This window comes from Pterocles gutturalis, unplaced genomic scaffold (genome assembly GCF_000699245.1).
Source record: "Pterocles gutturalis isolate BGI_N339 unplaced genomic scaffold, ASM69924v1 scaffold3224, whole genome shotgun sequence".
NCBI classification, from domain to species: domain Eukaryota; kingdom Metazoa; phylum Chordata; class Aves; order Pterocliformes; family Pteroclidae; genus Pterocles; species Pterocles gutturalis.
In genome coordinates, this window is record NW_010133028.1 from 49,955 (window position 1) to 73,112 (window position 23,158).

The following is a 23,158-nucleotide window of genomic DNA, read 5'->3' on the forward strand; positions in this document are numbered from 1 at the left end:
ATTGATGTTTAAGGAATAAAAATATTTTCTTGATGTGAGGTGGAAACTCAGCACTTAAAAATATGTAGATTTTGTTACTTAACTATTCTGAGAATTACTCTAAGCTGCTAGTCTTAAGGGGTCTGTTTGAAAAGGCGAATAATTATAAGATGGTTCAGGAGAAAAGAACAGTTATGAAAGAGCCACAAAGATGGTGAAGGGAATGGAGCATCTCCCTTATGAGGAAAGGCTGAGGGAGCTGGGTCTCTTTAGTTTGGAAAAGAGGAGACTGAGGGGTGACCTAATTAATGTTTATAAATACGTGAAGGGTGAGTGTCAGGAGGATGGAGCCAGGCTCTTCTCTGTGACATCCAGTGATAGGACAAGGGGCAATGGGTTCAAGCTGGAACATAGGAGGTTCCACTTGAATATGAGGAAAAACTTCTTCACGGTGAGGGTGACAGAGCACTGGAACAGGCTGCCCAGAGAGGTTGTGGAGTCTCCTTCTCTGGAGACATTCAAAGGCCGCCTGGATGCGTTCCTGTGTGATCTGATCTAGGTGTTCCTGCTCCGGCAGGGGGATTGGACTAGATGATCTTTCGAGGTCCCTTCCAATCTCTAACATTCTGTGATTCTGTGAAAGGACTACGTGACCTAGTTGCCTGCAATGGGAGGACTTGAATTCTGTCATATTAAAGTCCTCATCAATATTTCTGTTTCTGTCAATAACAAGTGAGAACAACAGTCATCTCTTAATGTGAATTTCCAAAACAGTCTTTCAATGGCTTTGTTACTGTGGTTATTATAAGGACATCTCCTTGAGGCTGTCTTGAGATGTTCACACAATGTCCAGCACGCACAGAATTGTGGCCCATTTCCAGTTGATGAGGGTATGGTTAAAAAGCAAAAAAAAAAAAAAAAAGCTGTGTAATTTAGCTCAATGAGTTTAGTAATTACTACCATAAGTTAACTTATTTCAGTTGATACTCTTTAGAAATTCTAAATATTTATGCACTTAATTGCTTAAGATGTCTTCACTACCCCATCTTCATTGAGGAGGTAGTCAAGATCAAATAAACGTGCAGCATAAGCCTGTGAATGTTTTATAAATGAAATAATGACTTCTTTAGTAGTCTTGTCTAAATGTACCTGAACATCCATCATATTTTCAGTCCTATAACCTTTTGGGCAAGACAAGAGAGTTCCTTAGTGTGCACGATTTTCTGTTTGTGCGCTTTGGTTTTTTTGTTGGGTTTTTTTTTTTGTGATTTATTCTGTTTAAAACACAGCTGCTGCTGTAGGGGTAAGAAAACTAAAGTTATTAAATATTTATTTAAACAAAAAAAGCATTCAGAAGTCAAAAGGCATGTTTTCTCATTTATCAAGTAAAAGATTTCTGGTTTTTTGTCTTTCAAATAATTTCTAAGTGTTTAAAAAAAACCCCACTTGATATTTTTTACGTACTTCAAATTGTAAAGGCTGTTTTTGTCGAGAAAGGAAAACAGTGATTTTCTTAAAGAAAGTGCAGGATATCAATGTATTGACAAATATTCAGTAGATTGCTGCAGTTATTAAGGCTTTACGTAGAAATTTGCCTCTTTTGCTCTCCCTGTATAATGACTGATAATTCAATTTCTGAAAGTAAGATACTAATCTATATGCTGATATTACACACTCTAGCAAGTAGATGGATTTTAATTAACACAAGAGAAAACTTAATATTTTTAATATTTTAATGCTATCTTTTGTTTTCTTATGAGAGCATTGCTAGATTGTCACTGGTAACCATTTCTACGTACTGTGAACTGTAGCACTTTAATTTGGTACACTTTTGTTATCCAGAAGGATGTCGTATGAATTTCTAAATCAGTCAAATTGGAGCACTAGAACGTTCTCTCTTTTCTGAACATTTTGTTCTGGGGAGATGTTTTCTAATGGTTTGTGTCAAAGTCTCTTTAAGGGAAACACCTGACTTTCCAAATGCATAACATAATTATTCATTTTTGGTCGTTTTACCTTTAGAATTGGTTCATACATTAACAAAAAAAAACCCCACAACAAAACCAAAACAAACCAAAACTGTAACTAGTTGTGCTTAAAAAAACCTTGTTTATTAGATGAAGATAGTGTAGTGAGGGAACAGAACTACATGATTCCAGTTACCATTTCATCCAGAAGTTTATAGAACTTTAGAACTGGTCCTCTCACATTGTTTTTCATATGTTGTGAGAGATGAAAATGACAGCCCCCTCAGCCACCCTGAGAAGAAGAGTTGATAAATCCTATCATTCATCTGGTTCGTGCTACTCAATTCTGAGTGACTATGCCGGTTGTCATGGTGTAACCCCAGCCAGCAATAAGCACCAGACAGCCACTTGCTCACTCCCCCCGCCCCTATGAGATGGAGGAGAGAATCAGAGGAAAAAGGTAAGAAAACATATGGATTGAGTTAAGAACAGTTTAATGACTGAAATAAAATAAAATAGTACTGATAATGCTACTAGTAGTACTGCTACTGCTAATGATAATAATGAATTGTAATGAAAAGCGGAACTACAAAAACAAAACACAAGAAAAACAAGTGATGCAACTGCTCACCACCTGCCAACTGACATGCGGGCAGTCCTTGAGCAGAGGTTGTGCTCCCCTCCAGCCCAGCCCAGACAGCTCCCCTAGCTTATATGCTGAGCATGACATTTTATGGTATGGAATATCCCTTTGGCCAGTTTGGATCACCTGTCCTGGCTGTGTCTCCTCCCAGTTGGGAGGAGAGGGGCAGTATGAGAAGCTGAAGAAGTCCTTGGCTTAACGTAAGCATTGTTTGGCAACGACTAAAACATCAGGGTGTTACCAACATTTTTCTCAGCACAAATCCAGAACCACAGCCTCATACTAGCTACTATGAAGAAAATTAACTGTATTCCAACCAAAACCAGCACCCTGGTCCATACCCATGTCTGTCCAGTCTCAGTATTCTGTTTGAAGCAGTGGCTATAGCAGGCTCCAAGGAAAAGTTCAGGGGAGCAAATGTGTTGGATACTTTGCCCTTAACACTCGGTCTTCTACTCTTTTCGGTCCAAGGATTTTTCTGAGCCTGGTTGTGTTTGTGTATTTAGCGTAACCTTCAGTAGATCTTTTTTTTTCAAGTACTTTCCTGTTCTGTTCTTGGACATAAGTAGGCTTTATGCATTCAAGTGTCTTTTGTCAAGGAGTCCACTGGTTGGAGGACCACATTCTTTTGTTTACTGTTGAATCTGACTGCTACAGGCTTCATATGATGGGCCATAGGTCTTGTTTTGGAAGAAAGCATGAATAATTGGTTCACTGTCTTCATGCTACTTCTGATTTTTCTAGATAATTTCTGTACCCTCTAGAGGTTAATATATGTTGGGTTTTGGGGGGTCTGTTTTTGGTTTGTTTATTTTTTTTTTTTTTTTAAAGGATGCTGCCTATCCTTTCCTCATTCCAAATCAGTCCTTATGAGAAAAAGGCATCTCAGTCCTTACTGGTGTTTTGATAAAAATAAATTGGAGCAATTAATGTTTTCATTTGAATACACAGAAATCAGTGCTTCAAAGATAGGACAGACTTTTTCATATTCAGATACTTTGCTTTTGTAAAACCTCTTCCTTCATTGAGGATTAAGAACATACGTGGTTCTGTGCCAATCATACTACATTGCTTATTTTTTTTCAGAACCTTTTATTTTGATTTGGAATCATTGCTCTCACGTGATTGTAGTAAATATCATACTGCCCTTTTATTATTGTTATGTCCCCAGCTTTAAGTACTGATCCACTTAAGCACTTGCAAACAGTATTAAATCCATATTCTGATCACCGTTTTACACTGTTCAACTTTTCATTTGTCCAGAGTTTTTTCGGAAGTCAGTGTGTGATCCTTGCACAATGCAAGAACAATAGCTAATTCTGTTGTCTAAAAGTAGACATTGGATCTTATTCACTTCCCTTTTTTTTCCTACTAGGAGTCACACTTTGTGTTTATAAGATATTGTCATGAATTGTTTTCCTTCCGTATCCAGTGAGGCACTCAGAGCTGCATGTCTTCATCTTCTGGGCAGCACAAATCCAAATCCTTATGTGAGATTAGTGCCTAAATAGGCCTTTGTCATGTTTTCCTTTCCTTCTGTAGTCAACTTTTCTGCCTTTAAAGAAGTGGAAGGAAGAGTTCAAGATAAAAAGAAAGGTTGTCTACCTGTCTGTGTATTTAGGTATCAGTTGAATCTAGGGGTTTTTTTGAATCTGTATTTGTGATTCCGAACTACCAGCTTTGTTTCCTTTAAGCTCATTTCTTGGATTTCCAGGAAGGAGACTTGAAAACTTCCTTCTGTTACATCAGTATTCCTTCTTCTGTATGAACTTTGCCCTCCCTTATCTCTTAACTGTTCTTTAAATCTGTGTAGTTCCTTTCTGGCTCATAGAAGACATGCAAAAGAACATTGAACAAAACCTTATTCAGTAACTTCTGGGATTTCATTTTATTAACAGAAGTCTACCATGAGTTGATTGGGAACTTGGCTGTGTACATAGTTGGACATCCATACGAGGAAAGATGTCATTTAATTCCTGCAAATACTTAAGGATTGCTTGAGAAGGCAAGGATGACTTGGCTAATCTTACATGTATGTGATATTTTCATATGTGTTCTTAAGAAATAGTGCAGGATGGGTGTCCTGGCCTCACCCCTAAGCTTTTGGCTGAAAAGAAAAAAATGTTGATTTTTTATGATAGTTTAAATTCTAAAAGTTGAAATAATGACTTAAAAAAATTGCTGGAATGCTGGAGAAAGTATTAGCTACTGCTGACAAAGAGCACCTACCCTGAGTCGTATTTTGGATATGTGATGCTTTCTGTCTCAAGAACAGATTTTGGAAATATCTGGTGAGAGATACTCTTTTTGTTGGTGCTCTCTTACTGTCTGCACTAACACTTGCTTCCCTCCTCTTCCTCTAATTCAAACTTTGTTTGGCCAGGACTGCTTACTAAAGAAACTTAGTTTAATTTTTTAAATTACCTAGTCAAGCTCTGCATATTCCCTTGTGCCTGGATTCTAGTATGTTTCAAGAAAGAAACACTGCAGTTTTATTTTATTATCCTGTGTCTCATGTCCTGTGCGGTATTTTTCTTTATGTTAGTAACATGCAAGTTGTAGAAAGGCTTTCAGGCAGTATTTGTACTTGAGGAAGAATGGTACTAGTGATGTTCTTTTACTCATTAACCCATTAACAAGATATGACCTTGCATGCTGGGAATCCTACGTTCTTTAAAGAAAAGAAAAGAAAAATTTTTGGTAGACACATCTTAGGTAGCATAGACTTCAGTGATGGAAAAGTTGTAATTTTTAGATTGTTAATGTGAATGCTAAATAAATGTGATATTCTTGGTACGACTGTAATAGTAAAAAGTTACCAAAATACAGAAATGGACATTGGCATCATACACAAATAGATTTAAGAAGTATTGACTGTATTTTTCTGTTGATGTCAGTTAAAGTTTATGTAAGCAGTATGTGTGTTTTAGTCTTTTTCATCCATTGAAGTGTAATATTTGTGCTGTGAAATCTTTTTAATAGAATATTTTATAATGTGTTAGGATTTAGGTAAAGGAGAAAAGTGATCCAATGGGATCCAGTGCAGTAATCTGCTTTTGGGAAATCCGTCTTAATTAAAGATTTTGAAATAGGAACATCATGTGCAAGATGACCAAATAAATCTGCTGTCTGCCTAGCTGCTTGAAATTTGTATAAATTTTATATCTGGTTAAAATGCAAGTATTTTGATCTCCCCCCCCACCCCCCTCCCCTCTTTAGATATTTAACAGTCAGTTTCAGTAATTGATTAGAAGTAAAATCAATTTGCGGTGTCTGCAGCTTCATTTTTTCCCCATGTTCTCATTGAATTGGAGAATAGATCTCTGTACAACTTCAAAGAGAAAGTTATTACTTTGCGCCGCCTTTTCATTAACTATGGAGAGGCAGAGCTGTCTGCTCAGTGACATGCACGGCTACTTTTGGAACGGAAACCTTTAATTCTCAGAGATTGTAGATTAGTGATCTAGTGCCTGCTATTATTTTAACAGGCATGTATGTGATGACGTGGGCACCTGGGCCTTGATTTTTTTTTTAAGTTAGTATACATTTGTTGGCGTCTCTCTGACACTATAACTGTTCCTTCAGCTAAAATTTGGTATTTTGACATGGAAAACCATTCTTGTAAGACTGTTCATGAAATGAAATGGGTGTGATTATTGGTCTGAGGCAACTACAAACTTGTGCTGTGTACACATACTGTCTATCTACTGTTTCAACAAATGATCTGAAGCTGTTTAGTTTATAAAGTAGTACAGTACTTCTAATATTTCTGAATACATTATACTGTGTAAGCCTTTCTGAAAAATACTTTGTGAGATACAAAATCAGCTCTAGCTCTTTATTTTTTCTGGTTTTTATCCTAGGATTTTGGTAGTCTGTTACACTTGGAACAATAGGCTATTGTGCAGTTTTTCTTTTCAGTGGAACTAATTTCATTTTAGCTTTAGAAACATTGCCAGCTTTGTTTCATTATTTTAGCTGTCTAGTTCTGCAGCCTTGGAAGGGAAAGGACAATTAAAATTTACTTCTGGAAGATGGAGTCCACACCACAATTGTACACAGATTGCAACAGCCAATGATACCACCATTCGGGGATGGGATACACGAAGCATGAGGTAATGAGACATTGCAGTCCTGTTCTCTAAAAAAGACAGTCTCCTTTGGAAATAGATTTTTTTCATTGCTCCTGACATAATTTTTTAATTTTTTTTTTTTAATAGGAGAAATGTGGCGAAGCTATCACATAAAAGGAATGATCGGGCTTGCATAGCTGATACATACACAGTTTAGTAAAGGGTTTTCTGTTTTTTTTTCCCCTCAGCTTCATTTCTAACTTGTATATTGAGTTTCACTGAACTATGTACTAGACTCAGGATGATTTGTTCAATATATAGGCATTACCTGAATGAAGCTATTCTATAATTCAACCTGAAAATAATTTACCGTCAGTCCTGACTATGCTATGCTATGACTATTTAAAGATAACTTTAGTCTCTGAAGGTAATTCACAGGGTAGGTTCACTCTTCACTTCTCTTATTTTAACAAATAGTATATACTATACTATATTAAAGATTATAGTGTGCTAGTTGTATTAAACTATTGAATCTATCAAAATAATTTCCAAATCAATTAAGGCTTTGAGTGTACCTAATAAGGTGTTTTCCCCCTGCTCAGTTGTGATTTTGATAAGCAAAGGAGTGATGTTGTGCACATCTGTTGCCATGACTACTAAAGCCTGTGCAAGCTTTTTTAAGATACGCTTTATCCCCTTAGCACATAGTAATTTATCACTAAAGCAAGAAGACTGATGTCTTGTAATAACTTTTGTTGCCTTAAAGGGGGATGACTTAAATTTAGTTCTATGGTTCTTGCCAGCTCAGGGGTGTAGCAATAAATCGCCACGTTTGCCAGCTTTGTTTTTGATGAAAAGGTTAATTTAATAAACAGACGCTAAAAATACAAATATAATAATTAAGTCATTTCCTGTATGTTTGTCATCAGGTATGAAAGTCCTGTTCTTTGCCCTTTAAAAGCATATATAAAAATCTGACTTCATATATATGTGTATACTTTCATTTATGAAGACTCACTTAAATGAAGCATTCAGGAGAGGAAAGAAAGGTCCAAGGAGAAAGGGTTTTTTCTTAAAGTTTCTTTTTTGGGATGTTTTTGTAATCATTCAGTTTTTAGTGTATAGCATACAGACCTTAAGATGAAAGCCTGTGTTTCTAACTAGAAAATGTTAAATATTGTCAAGTCTCCTTCATGCTCTGTTGCATTAGAAGAAGCATCTCTATCTTGCATTCTTTGAATACTGTGAGTAATTTCTATGAAAGATAGATAATCCAGATATTAACTAGATCCTCAGTGAAAGGGTGGCTTGGTTAACAAAAGCAGACCCCATAATTCTAATTACTTTAAATGAAGCTCAGATTAGATAGTCCTTGAACCAATTTACGAGTGCAAGGCTATGCCAAAGAGCTCTCTCCAATGTACTTGAAAAATATGTGCAGGAATAAGTCTCATCTGCAATTAGACTGTAATATGTCTAGTATGATGTGAATATTTCGTAATGACTAGTTAGGCTAGAGGTTTAAAGTCAGGGCAGTATGAACTGTGACGGTATAAGAAACAAAAAATGGGGGGGGAAGGTCGGAAAACTGTTATACCAGCAAAGAATAAGAGAAGAGAGACACTAAAGAAGTAGCTAGAAGAACTACTTCTACAGAGTGCGATTATGATAGCTGTAAGATAGGAGTGAATGATTTTGGATACAGCAAACAAGGGGGGTGGGGGGGCGGAAATAATAGGTCGGTGGGAAGATTCCGAGACTAGACTAGGAAGCAGTCTTAATCGGAAAAGAGCTTGTAAAGTGGAGGAGACAGACACTAGGCTGAATGGATTTAGAGAGAGAACCGTATCAGGAAAATTCAGACTCCAAGAATAAATTATAAAAAATATGGAAGAAAAAGAATATGAGAAATGGAGCCAGTAGGTGGAGAAAGTGTTCGTGTGGTCTGGCCTCAATCTGTGATGTAAGTGGGAAATTCAGTGTAGGTGATGTTGCTGTGTAGGTAGGATGATAGTGAAAGACAAGAATAGTCATATTTGAGAAGGAAAGGGATCACACGGTCAGAATAATACTTAAGTTGGGATACAGGCTTTCATCATAAGCACTGCTGAATATACAGTGGACGGTGGTATTTTTTATTAAGCTCTTACAAACATCTCTATGAGCAATGCAAGGATTGGAAGAAAGAAGTGAAAGATTCAATAAAGGAGAAGTGCTTTATTGCTGCAAGCATGCCTGAGATTTAAAAATTTTCGCATAAAAATTAAGAGGAAATGTTGAATTCAGATCCCAGAATACCTGGTAGAAAGGCATATTTGAGTGATGTCCTTAATCTCTCAAACTCTGAGAAGAGTGTTGATGTTGGATATCTAAGTAATGCCCTTTATCCTGAGTGACTGCCATAGCAGTCAGGATAGAGCTGAGCACAGGCCTGATATACTTTGAACCTCTCCTTATGGAGCTGCTTTGCTTTGTATAGTAGCTAGGTATTAACAGCAAGAGACTTCTCTATCTGGTCCTGACAGTGGAATGTACATATAGTGCAGGAAATACCAAGTTGTTTTTTTTCTGAAGAGAAACCTTTTCATGTAAAAAAAACCAACCAAACAAACAAAAAAAACCCAAAAACCAAAGTATTGACAAGTTCTAGTGAAGATTGTAGGAGACTTAAACTTCGGTACATGGTGGCTTTGAGAATTAACAGGGGAACAGATACAGTCTTTTCATAAAGCTAGTAATGCAATAGTGGAAACAAACAAAAATCCTAAGTTTAAGAGGTGAGGTAAGGAGACAGACTGATGGAACATGATATTTTGAATAAGAATGCTGAGTTGTTAGCAGTACTACAAAAGTGGTCCAGATGGCTGGGTGTGCGCATGGCGGAGTAATTTAAGGGCCACAACTAAGTTAGTGATAAATGCTAGAGCTCAGCAAGGTAAGATCAAAATACAGCAATAATAAAAAAGCTGTTGTTCATATCTGTTGCCTCCCTTGCATCTCAGGATTACATTTTCATGTAGGTAGAACTAGATGTCATAAATACAGAATTGGCATAACTAGTTAGAGGTGGAGAAGCTCTTACCAGAGAATACTGGGGTTTAGTAGCAGTCATTTTGTATCTGTTGTTAGAAAGCTGTGCTAGAATTGTCTGGAACTACTGTTTCCTTTTAGTTGCAGATGATCATAATGCAAGCAAGGAAATAGCAAAGCAAGCTGAGACATCTATACAAGTCACTGTTGTTAACAGCTGGGATTTCCCTAAATGATGCAGTAGCAGTGGGAACTCTAGGTCTGTGGGTGCTAAGGGGATTATGCAAGTTTCCAGGGAAACAGATTGCTGTCAGTGGAGTGCATTTAGCTTTTTATAGACCATTTAATTTTTTTAATGTGTTTTACAGACAGATATATTGCATAGAAAATGCACATGGACAGCTGGTACGAGACCTAGACTTTAATCCCAATAAACAGTACTACCTGGCTAGCTGTGGAGATGACTGCAAGGTGAAATTCTGGGACACAAGAAATGTCACTGAACCAGTGAAGACACTAGAGGAGCATTCCCACTGGTAGAACAAATTGTCTGCATGCTGTTTTGTGGGTGGATGGCTTTGTGTAATTTATTCAGTGAATTATTTTACTGTTTAGGAACAATTCAAACTTACTCTGTGCTGTTGTGAATAATCATTTTTCTGTATGGAGGAAAGGTTTCAACATGTGAATGTTCCTTGTATGATTGCAAATTAAGACTTTAGACAATGTTAGTTTAATTGGCAAGAAACTGTTGTTAACATTGTTGGGAGGTAAGGTACACCTTTGAGAAGCGCAGCACAGAAGTTGGCTTGTAGGGGCCAGCTGGGACACAGGTGTGCCTTCCCAAATTGAGCCTGATCTGCTGCACCTGACATGAGAAAAGCCCTTGAGCTGTTTTGGTTACAGCAGCTGCCATCTATCCTCCTGTTGTGGAATGGTTGGACTGCTCAATAATTCAGCCCCAGTTTTTTCATGCTCTTCACAGCCCTTAAGCTAGGATATACAAGTGAGTCATTTTATTATCTGAGATAATATTTAGAGCCTGTATCTACCACTCTGGCCTGTGGCTGGAGCAAGGAGAGAATGTTGTCTGATGTTTGCAGACTTCAGTCATTCAGAAAAAAATGAGCAGTTCGTATTTATAAAATTTGGGTTGGAGTAATTCTTGCAAAATAAATCTGGACCCTGAAGCTACTTTGAGGGGAATGAAGATGTGAATTAACAGAAGCAGCATTTATACTTCTTTTTTTTTCCCAGAAGATTTAAAAAAAAAAATAAAACAAGAACCATAAGACATTTGGTATTAATTTGATATGTAAAAATAGAAGGGAAAGATAATCCGGCTTCTGTTTTAGGGTCTATTTTAAACTTTGCTATAAGAATGTTGTGAGATATTTGTTTAACAAGCTATTTCTAATCTATATTTTGCTTTGGGGAAATTTTTATATTTAGAACTTAATTATTTATCTGACTTACTAAACAATGAATTGACATGTACCCTCAAGGAATGATACCACTGAATGGTGTGGCTTGTTCTTTGAATTTTTTTTTTTTCCAAACTGATTTGTTGAATTATAAAGACACATAGAAAGCAGATGATGTGGAAGCTTAAAAGCTTAATGAAGATGGCAAAAAGCAGTCTTTGGAATGAGGCACACCACTTCTACATGTACTTAAAACATTTAAGTTAAAGATTGGGGTGTTTTTGGTGCTGTTTTTTAAAAAAAAAAAATAATATTGATGCGCTACTTGCCAAGAATAGCCTTTTTCTTTCTGATTTCATTTTTAGGGTCTGGAATGTCAGATACAATCATTCTCACGATCAGCTGATCCTTACAGGAAGCAGTGACAGCAGAGTTATCCTGTCTAATATGGTATCAATTTCTTCTGAACCATTTGGGCATATGGTAGATGATGATGAACTAAGTGACCAGGAGGACCAGCATCAGGAAGAGAAGTATGAAGTTTCCTGAGTTTTATGCAGATGCTTATAGTTTGTCTTTTCATTGTAATGGTTAACATGGTGTGTTTTTGCTGACTAGGATTTTTGTATACAGGCCTTTCAGGTAAGTAATTCTAATTCCTACTTCATTCTGCTTTACTCAGTCTTGGGTGGAATACACTCTTTAAATCTGATTGGCCCAGTCACTGTATGTTCACTGGTAGGAATGGGGTGGTGATGCCAAGGACCAGTCCTAAAGTTCACTGGATCAGTGAAAAGATTCACTTTGAGGGAGCTCTGGATCAAATCAAGCACATACAATAATCTGGGTTAAGTGAGAGCTGAAAACCTGCTTCTTGCGTTTTCTGTGTTATGTGTTCTAACCTGTAGGTAACATTACCACTTTAATGGTGAGCTTCTGCACAGGCAGAAGAAAGGGAGTACAAATACATTAATTTTTGTAAATTTCACTCTTGATGTTGCTGACTGCTCTGGAAACCAATAACTCATCAGACCTGCTTCAAGCAAAACAGAAGTTTGGTTTTGGCACTCTTTGTGGAGAATAATGCGTGTTACTGCAAACATATGTAAGCATAGTCCACTTGGGTGTGTAAGGAATCACATATTTTGCATGTGAATTTTGGAGTGATGGAGTTTTTAGTAAAGAGTTAACTGCAATGCCAACATAATCATTTTTCATCCTCCATTTTTATCTGTTTTCAGCTTTTTCATTGTGCAGTATATGTTACTTGTTTTCCTCTCCGTAGTTCTTTATGAATACACATATATGTATGTAGGGAGTTCTGTAGCTCTAGTGTGGGCTGAGGCTTTCTGATTTTGTGACTAGCTTACATGATGATCTTCATCGAACTCTTCCTTTACTAAGTGAAGATAATGATACTGAAAGTCATGTAAAATATTTTGAGACCAACAGGCTTTAGTCTATATTTTTCTAATCTTTGCAACTGTGAATATCCATGTTCTGTGTGTCTGCACTGAGCAGTTGTTTTGTTACTTCTGTTACTTTCTTTTAATACACAAAGCTGTCTGCAATGAAATAGGCAGATTACCTCCTGAACTATCTTTTAACATGAAGAATAGTCAGCAGGGGTGAGGAACAAGGAAATCGTAAAAAAGGTGCCCCAGTTACTCAACTGTTTGCTAGATATTTCCGTTAAAATTCTAAGTAAAGTTTAGGTTACTTCTCTACATTTTTACGCTTGCTCTTGCACCTTTATTTTGTTAATGAAGATGTAGTTTTACTCCAAATAGTTTAGCTTCACGTAAAGGACTTGGAAGCCATTTGTTTAATATTAAATAGGAAAGCTATCCTATATATGGAAATGGTTAACTTTGAATGTACAAGGTGTTTCTAGAAGCAATAAGTTATGTTAGTGCCCAGAAAGTCGTACAGGGAAGTGTCTCCAATTAAGGAGCTAGAAAGTTGCTCACATCAACAGTACATACATATATACAGCACTTTAAATATGATGGACCTTTTGATTCCTTGCCTTTGGCTGGGGATTGCAAATTATTCTGTTCTGGATGGAGGGTAAATAATATTAACGGTAATGAGAAAGAGACTACTTTTTTACGTGGTGGGAATGTATCAATATAAAGAACATCACATGTAAATAGTGTTCTGACAGGCGTTGCATAGTAGGTTATCTGGAGTTGTGAATTTCTGTTGATTGTAGACCATGTAGGTTGCCTTATTGAAACACAAATTATTGTTTCTAGAATAGGAATTTTTGAAACCAAGAGTATGCAAAGTCATACAACAAGTATAACATGTCTTTTCCTTTGGCTATGGAATGGGTGTAAACCACATAATTAATAAGTTATACAGTAATGTTGCAGAGTCCTTGCCTGTTCCTAGAAGCTACAAGAGTATCAGTACTGCGTTTGCTTTTTAAATATGTGCTTTTCAGCTATTAATCTGTTTTATTTAAAACCTGGGAAAGCATATTAGATTTTGTAACGTTTGCTTGGTACTGTGAGAGTCTTGTTTTGGTTTGGTTTTTTCCTCCTTGTTATGAGTTGAGCTGGAAGGATGTTTGCAAGGTGCTCACCAGCACGTCTGTTTAGCTCTGAGCACATTAATGAAGCAGGGCATAACAGCTGTTAGGAATACTTCTTGTTAGTCAATCACTAGTGCCAAATATTTAGGCTTTAGTACCTGTTTCCCTCTTGGAGACCTCTTCGAAGAGTCTGTTGTACCATTCCATGGGTACTGTCTCTAATACAGGTTTTAATTATATGGTTTGGTGGGATGTGTGGGGGGGGCTGTGTGTATGCGTGTGTGTTTGGTTTTTTGCTTGGGTATGTTCTGGACTTTCTTGAAAGTGTTATATTCTCATGGGGTTCATTTCTTATCCTGTTTTGGAGGACATCTGGTTTGCAATTAAATAGCAGACATCTTGAAAAAAGAAAAAAGTCTTTTTTGGGTGTGTCTCGAAATACAACAGGAAGAACAGTGTCTGTTCAACTCGTATCTCCAGCCAGTCACCTTCAGACTGAGTGACCAAATCTCTCTTAAAAGAAGGCTGAAATATCAAGTGAAAAGAAGGAAAAAGGCTCTTTCCGTATGGGCTACATACTTTTCATGTTCAGAATAAAATAACTTGTAAAAATACTCCTTGGATTAAATATAAAAATGAAGAGCATGTACCAGCTGTATTTTCAGAGGTGGTGTTTTTTCTACTTAGCAAAAATCCGAATATTTTAAAAACGTTGACTTGTAATACTGTTCTAAACAGCTAAGACTTCTGAGATTTTTAAGACTCATGTTCATATTTTGGAGTAAACTTTCTAATTTTTATTGTATTTCTTGACTGGAGACAAAAGCAAGTAATATGTCAGTTTAGCCCTTCATTTTTCAGCCATGTAGAACATGACCATGAGTCTACCCACTCATTTATTCTTCACAGATTTTCTGTAGCATCTGCCTATTTTTAAGGTTCACAACTGAAAAATAATTTAGAGATAACAAGGTTTTTTGTAAGAAAAGAATACAGGTTCTCTGAGTAATAAATAAACAACAAATCAGAAGTTGCTGTGTTCTATTCTTACTAAGGAATTACTTTTTGAGGTTTCTCCTTTGGGCATTTGTCCGTGTATGTGTTGACATCTTGGAACTTTATATGGTCCCATCTTGGAGACGAGAATATGCTTGCAAAAGCAATATAACTAGGACTATTGCACGAGGATCTGTCTCTTGTCACAATTGAGTGACCTTCAGTTACTCCTAACTGCTGATTCAGATCAGAGCAACTAGTTTGCTGTCTCTTCCCTACTTTTTATCAGATATTGTTGTTTCTCTCATCAATCATAAAAATATAAGAGCAGCCTCCCTGTATCATATCGAAGGCCTCCCTAGCCTGTATCGTCTCTGATAGTGGCCAAGAGGAAAGACTAAAAACAGGAAAAGGAGATGATACTTCCCCTGGGTATGCTTCCAGCCCCTGACTGTTTGCAGCTCAGGGACCTTTCTTGCCTTCCGAATCATCTTGGGAGGCTTCTGGTTCTTCCCTTTAGGATTTTCTTTTGCTGTCAGCCATGTTCTTGAGTTTGTCTCTTCTCACTAACTGTGTTTTTATTTGTTCCAAAACATGCTAGCTGTGCACGCACTGCCTTTGTGAAATGTGTCTAGAGAAATATGCCAACTGTGTTTGTTTTCTTGCACTGAATAAGAAAAGGCTTCAGTGCTTTCTGTCGGGGAAGCCTAAAGCTTTTGTCGAAAGTAGATAGTCTAAAAATATGATCAAGCTGTCCACAGAGAGCAGTGGAGCACCTTGATCTAGAGGCAGAAAAAAGAGTACAAAACAAATGAAAATAGAACAGATGAGGTGAGTGTTTGGGATACATTTAGCTTTCATCCCCAAAACAAAGCTGGTGTGCCTGAATAAGAACATAGGGAGTGCTTTTCAGTGCCTCAGTTTGAACAAAATGTTTAAAACATAGGGTTGTTCCACATCTGTGGATGCAGATTAAGGCAGGCTTCTCCTTGCCCTCTCTTTAATGGCTTTGCACTCTGGTGCTGCAAGGGCTTCCTCCCTGCAACACTGAATTTGCTGTAATTCCAAAGCTCCTGAAGGCGTCTGTTGGTTTGCTTGTAGATATCTGCGGAGCACTGAGAACTGCCTTCCTCCAAAGGGAGCTGGTGACTGTCTTATATCCTTTCTTCATCTTTGGCCATCCAAAATGCTTATGTTAGTGAGAGAGTCTATATTTGGTTGCATTAAACTAGTCAAGAGAGTAATTTTAATTCTACATATTTCTAACAATAACAAAACCTTACAGGTTTTGCAGTTTAGTCTGACCGTCTTTACTCACCAGTCAGGATTCATTTTCCTTAATTATTGCAATATATTTATTTGCCTAGGTCTCTGTTTGTTATGCTGATGGTATGCAGCATGAGAAGACCATATGTTACCTTAGGAGCACCAGCAGCGAGGTATATATGGCGTCTTACAGCAGTGTTTTCATTCTTCATGACTTTTACGGCTAGAACTTTGTGACAAGGCTCAATTGACAATGGAGGACTTGCTTTTTAAGAGGAAAAAACCTCTTCTATATCCGTACCAATGAAAAGATTTATATGGTCAATAGCATTTTGAGCTTATACATCAGTCCTGAAAAGGAAGCCATCCTTAAACTGCAATTTTGTGGAATGAGCTACCCAGCTCCCTTATTTCTCTTTGGGATTTACAGGCTTAAGATGTCTGCTCTGTTTTCACTGGCAGAACTGATTACTAAGGTCAGTATGCTGCCTTCTATTTAATGCTACATTTTTTGACAATATGTTCTAAGCTTATCTTTGTCTGTGAAGTTTGTACCAGAAATTCAGATTAGGAAATACATTTTTTAGTGTTTTTCTTGAAGTCTTATGTTTCCATCTTTTTCACCATAGATGTTAGCCACACTGTCCTTTGATACAAACAGAACAAGATGTAACACAAGCACTTCTCACCGTTTTGCATTTAAAGCTGAGAGATGTAAAGATTTGGTCCTTCCAGTACGGAGTATTTAATTGAGATAGTGAAGTTCTTAGTGAGATTTTAAGTGCAAGAACTGCTTCAGCAATTGGAATGGACCAGAGAGAAAATCGTGGCTAGCATCTCTGTGAAAACAGGTTTCCTTCAAAATTCCCTCTAAAGAAGGTGGTAGTTTCTACTTTTTGTGATAGAAATGTGATTTGGAGCCTTTTGAATATTGTGATTTCATTACACATATGAACTCTACGATCTATTGTAACACTTTTGTATACACATCCGTGACTTAATTGTCAGCAGTGATGTTTTGAAAAGCATTTGCCGAACATTCCTGATAAGGCAGGCTTTCAGGATAATTTCACACAGCTGCCAGTAGTGTTAATTTTTATGATATTTTGCTTGTGGTATTTATGTCTTTGAGAAATCTTGAAATCATAGGATTATGCTATGGAATCAGCCAAGACACTCAATTTATTAAAGCAGCTTAAATAATTTTTGCTTTGGGGATGCCAGTATTCAGGATTTGACTTGTTTAGATGTATAAGAAGTTGGGCTCAATCTAAGCAGCAGCAGCAGCACTTTCCAATTCCTAGACTATTTTGCTTTAAAAATGTGTGTTTTTTCTTTCTTTAACCCTCATCAGCAGATACACCCTCCTTAATTTATTTTGCATATTAGGACAACAATGAAACCCATTTTATTGAAATACACATTTCCTGTTTTTAAAGATGGCATTTTCCTTTAGAAGCAGTTCGGAAGACTGGTTTTTGAGTAAAAATAATGCTTACCATAGCATGAATAGCCGATTATTATGTATAAAAATTGTGTTCCAGTATAAACATCCTTAGATAGTGAAGAAGGAAGTAGTGTGTTGTCTAAACATACCAGAAACAAAACCTTACAGTTTTTATATTTTCTGCCATTAAAGGGAACGAGCATCCATGGAGCTTATTCTGAAATCCAGTGGCTTGCTTTTCAGGGTTTGTTTTGGACGCTTCAGTACATGTTGCTGCTCTGTTGAGTCACATCTATTTCATAGTAATTTTTAGGTTAAAGAGGACTTAATTTTGACTGTGATAAGGAATTAATGATTTTTGATGACTCTGAAAAACATATTTTATTGAACATTGTGGTAACAAAACAGAATTGCGAGCACTGAAAACTTAAGTGGTTGTTAGCATGAGATGTAATTGGAAATAACAGCTCTCTACGTGAAAACAATTATCCAAGGCTTAACAGTCTTCTCTCTCAAATGTGTAACGCAATTAACCTCAAAGTTATCTAGTAAAATGGAAGCTTGTTTCCTTCCATAGGAGGAGCTGATACGGGTCACGCCACGTGAATAAGACTGCAAAGAGAAAGCAGTCCAGTTCCAGCTCTGTATGTCACAGGTCTTAAATTTATGCAGGATGTAGGTAGAGATTACACATTTCTTACTATGAGTTCTTAATGACATAAGACTTTGATGCCTTGTCAGTTGATGCAATACAAGAACATATATAAGGAGAGAAAAAGATGTTTTAGTCTGGCCAGAAAAAGTCTTTAAAATAGTACAGGAAAATGAGAAATTCAAGGAACCTTTTAAGGAGCAGGGACATATAGGACAAGGAAGAAAATAGCTTACTAGGGTGTCCAGGCATAACAAGTGATTACCAAGTATGCTTATCAAATACAGTCTCGTCAGGCTACTCTATTAAGGAACCAATAGGCCAAGCTCCTATACCTGTGGTACGGTAAACTAGCTGTAGCATAGCAATGACATTTTTATACCTGTAATCCACGGCTTTTATGTAAAAGCAGAAATCTCTGTGTTTTGGCAACAACCTGGATTATATGCATTAAAGTGGCACAGAAGAAAGCTTACTGCATATCCATCTCTGTACAGGTACTCTTCCTATTTCTGAACCTCTCTAACTGAGAAGAAATTTGAGGTCCTGAACTCTCCTCCCTGTTCCAAAACTCACCAAAGATCTGCTGACTGTCACAGTATCCTGTCTACTTTGAGTTCTCTCCTCTTCTGTGTCCAGTGTTATGCCCTAATTCTTAGGTTAGATGCATTGTCATCAGGAGTTTGTAACTATGACATTGAAGGTTTCTAAGATAAGAATAATACCCATGAAAGTATAGCAGTATTCTTTTAATCGTTGCTACATTATGAATAGAGTATTAGAAAAAATACGCTTGTCAGTGCTATGACGTTAGGCTCTGAAATTACCTACTCTTTGTTAAAGAGAAATAGAATTGTAGCAACTGATAAAAACAGAAAGATAATTAAAATCTCTAAATAGTCAAAAACATCTTAAGATAAATATTAGTTGTTTTATGTGTTCCTCTAGTATGTGCTGTGACCAAAATAATATTTTTTCGTATACTCTGTTTATATATGTCTCTATATATGTTTAACGTATTTGTTACTTTGCTTAAATAAATGTCAGTCATAGTTGTTAAGTCTGTAACTTCTTGCATTAACCAAATTATATTTAATATCTGGTGAGTTAGAGTCTGAGCGGATTCTTAAATAAATAAAAATATGTGAAAGCTGTGTAAAATTTCATTGAGAGTAAATACTTTGTGGGACTTGGAAACTGAACAATCCTAAGTATCCTAGATTCATATAGATTCAAAAATAGTATCCTCAGCCTGTTCTTGGATTACTAAAAAAAGCATGTACATAGCCAAAATGCAGAGAAATCTGAGGTGCTTTCTTGGAAGTCTCTTAGCGTGTTATAAAGTGATCTGTCTCCAAAGATTTCTGTTGTGAGGGGAAAAAAAAAAAATCAACAGCACAAACAACCTTGTTCCTTCTGTTTTTAATTATTTTGAAAAATCTTTCACATACATGAAATAAATTCTGCTCTTTATTCCCCTAGCAGAATCCTTCTGAGCTCATTATCAATTACATAATTTAAAGGCTAATCTGTTTTCTTTCATAATGGACAGTCTCTTTCGGATCTTCTGTGTTGTTCCTGAGACTCATGTCATTCTGAGATTACTTTTTTGCACCCTAGTTATCTTGTATAGTATCTAGATCTTTTACACCAAGTGATCACTTCCGTAAAGATTTTCTCAGATTCTTGGAAACTTCTTATGCACATAATATAATATGCCCTTCTTATGCACATAATGTTATAATAGATCTGTGCTATTTAAAACAAAATAACCCACCGAAAACTGAACTTGTGTGGCCTGAAGAACCACACAGAGTAACATGCTTTATTTTTCTGAGAAGGCACAAAATTGCATTCATGCCCAAGAAGAAATTCAGAGTATAGACAATAATAAAAGACAATTAAAAGTTGTAGTTATAAATGGAAAATGCTAAACTGAAATTCATCTACAGGCTTCTTCCTGAACGCTCATTCCCCTATGACTTCTGTAAATTAAATCAGATGAACTGTGTTATTTAAATGAAACATTGAAACAGCTCTGAGCATACAGAAAATAGTAAAATCTAGACACTTATTTGTCCTTGTTTATCCAACCTTTGGTTAACCGAGACTCCTGGTTAACTGAAAGTCGGTCGTGTCCCCTGACAGCCATGTGTACTGTGCATTACTCCCCTGCTTATCCGGAGAGACATCTGAAACCTTCCGAATAATGGAGTTGCGGGTAAGTGGGTGAGCACCGCGTGAAGCACATTGCTGTCTGGGGACATGACCAACTTTCACTTAACCAGGCATGTCAGTTAACAGGGAGTTAGAAGAACACATTGCAGGAGGTGAAGTGTGTCTGTGTGTGTGTTTATTAGCTCTCTGCTGTTAGATGGTTTGCATCAAAGTACATATTCAGGAGAACTGCAAAACAAGCCTGTTCTTTGCAATTAGCCAGGGGGTGTGTGGTGTTTGTGCTAGGACCTGTTTTTGTTAGTTGACCTTAAATGTAGCATAAGTAAATTATAAAAGTCCTTGAAACTAAATACCTGAAGATATTGTGCAGTATGAGACTGCTCTTGGTTTAATCACTAAATTCAATTGAATTTTAATTGCGATGTTGAATACACAGCTGGTTAGGCTGGTTAGGTGGAGCAGCAATATCCTGCAAGCGATTCAGATGTGATACCGTATATGTTTTGTGATCATAGACGTGTGCTTTCAGAGAGGAGCAGTAAAGGGCAAAGATGGCCAATAACAACACTTCATTTCTGTAGTAGCAGCATCTGTTTAAATGATTTAGCGGCATTCACAAGGCAGTTTGGCTTTGCTTTCTCTTAGGAGGGTTGCGGCTGTAATACCAAGGCTGTTTCTGGGAGGCAGGAGGATGCTTCTGAAAGGCTGACTGATTCCTGTCAGACAGAGGTGATCCTCTGTGGGTGAAGGAGCTCTAAGGTCATCCTCTGAAAACTCACCTGCCCTGTAGCTACAGTATAATGTGCTGTGGTGTTGCTCTGAGAGGAGGGACTGGCTCTGTGGTGGAGGGAAGAAGGGCTGTTCTCAGCTAGCAGAGCACAATCAATGACTCTTGCGTGGTTTGGACTTCAGAGAATAGCCTGAATCTGTTCTTATGTATTTGCAATGCAAAAGAGCATCTGTCTTACTCTTATGATATAGGTGACCAGGATCTTGGGTGTTGCGGTGAGAGGTTAGGTATAAAATAATAGATGAGAATCCAGTGGTGTTATAACTGTAGGAATGGGAGATAAAAATTGTTTAATAAAAAGTGTTCAGAGTGGTGCCTCCATCTCGCTTCCATTACTCTGGAGAGAATGGGCGCACATGGAGAGATGGCATCACAGGAGAGACTGTGGTGTTAAGGGCTCCATCTTTTTACCTACCTACATGTCTCTAATAAGATTATATATAATGTTAAGAATTTAATTAACAGCAAAGAGGGAAAGGAAGGGATGGAGCATGGTGAGAGAAAAGGTGTTGATAAAAATGTGTGTTCAAGTGCATTTAGATCATATGTACTCTGTAGTTTTAACTTGCTTTAGAGGGAGATGCTTAATGTAGCTTCTGAGAGACCTGGAAATGCACTGAAGTTCAGAATAAGAGTTACTCTGTCCCTGCAAATGGGGACTTTAACATTGGCTTGACTCTGCTGTGTTATCTAAAACACAGGCACATGCAGATATCTGGTATAAAATATTTCCTTGGAGCCTGCTACTGCATTCTTATACTTTAAATGGGAGGTTGTGTATCTAGATGTTAGTGACACTTAATATTGCCTTTTAAATCAAGTGTGTTCACAGATACTTACTACTTTTTTTTCCCTTCAATTTTAGGATGAAAGAGCCCCTTCAGGACAGTGTAATAGCTACCTACGAAGAACATGAAGATAGCGTGTATGCAGTTGAATGGTCCTCAGCAGACCCATGGCTATTTGCTTCTTTAAGTTATGATGGGAGACTTGTTATTAACAGGGTTCCCAGAGCTCTTAAATACCACATACTCTTATAGTTTGTTTAGATTATGGTATAGTTGTTCTCTTGATGTACACAATTGGTAGGTATTGTTTAGATTTTTTTCAGGATGCATTTTTATTAAGTATAAATGTTAAAACTTTAAGAATATCTGTACTAATATAGACACTTTTAATTTGTCTTTTGTATTTGCCTTGGAAAACTATGATGCATTTTCTGAAGGCCATGCTAGTTAATTTTTCTTTTTAAGGGGCTAATCACTCTGTGAAGTAAGAAGTTTCTGGAGATAGTTGGTACTTCCCATACTATTGCTTTATTACTTCAGCTTAATGCAAATATAGTGGATTACAGAGGTGTTATTATGCTGATATGAAACTGGGACCATGTAGGGTGCATGTAGCAGAAGTGATCTACTAATTTCCAAGAATTATATTTTATCCTTCTGATATAAGCAGCCTTCTGCTCTTAGCTAGGGCCACATTCTACTAATTATGCTGGTCGTTCTTCAATGTTTATAGATATAGTTGGGAATGCTCTTAGAAGGCTTTCTTAATTTACTCTAATATTTAAACACTTTTTCTCCCATTTTGCCTATCTGAAGAAGAAATGTTAATCATGAAGGTGAAACTTTCAAAATATATTTTTCATTTAAGTCTTATGATAGTATCATCAAAGTACCATTCTGTAATTTGCAAACTAAATGCAATTTTGAGTTATGTGTTGTTATTGGAAACAATATTAGTCTTTCCTGAAATCTCTTGTATTCTCACGTAACGTATTATCCCATGTTTATAGAACTTAGTTGTGCTCTAGTATATTTTGAAGGACTCTGGAGCTATGCCACTGTTAACCTGAAAAATCTCTTTAATATTTGTAAGTAGTCTCTCTTTACTATCCCTTTGGCTTTGTGCCATTCTGCAGTATGCTGACATGATGTAGCAGGCTTTCAACTAAGCACAAAACATCCTTTGCTGTATCTTGCTCTTTGTGATGCCTGACCTAGGCATTGGTGACTCTTTTGTTACAAATGCTGAGACCAGGCAGATACTGCCCTGCAGGAGAATGCACAGAAAACTTGAATTGTAGATGGCAGGCATTGTGAAACATGCCTGTACGTACTGACACCCCCCTTCCCCTTGCATAGCTTGTGTTTAAGATTAAAATTCTGCTG

General features: G+C 37.0%; 1 protein-coding gene across 1 annotated transcript in view; it reads left to right on the forward strand.

Annotated features, from left to right (window-relative positions):
* Positions 1-22,183, forward strand: part of TSSC1 (tumor suppressing subtransferable candidate 1) — a gene marked incomplete at its 5' end in the record, with an annotated part of 70,882 nt that extends 48,699 nt beyond the window's left edge. The window contains 4 exons of the mRNA XM_010081068.1: positions 6,568-6,704; positions 10,061-10,228; positions 11,482-11,649; positions 21,850-22,183. Of these exons, the coding sequence (XP_010079370.1) occupies positions 6,568-6,704; positions 10,061-10,228; positions 11,482-11,649; positions 21,850-22,024 (648 nt within the window). The remainder of the gene's footprint in view (positions 1-6,567; positions 6,705-10,060; positions 10,229-11,481; positions 11,650-21,849) is intronic.
* Between the last annotated feature and the right edge of the window lie 975 nt (positions 22,184-23,158).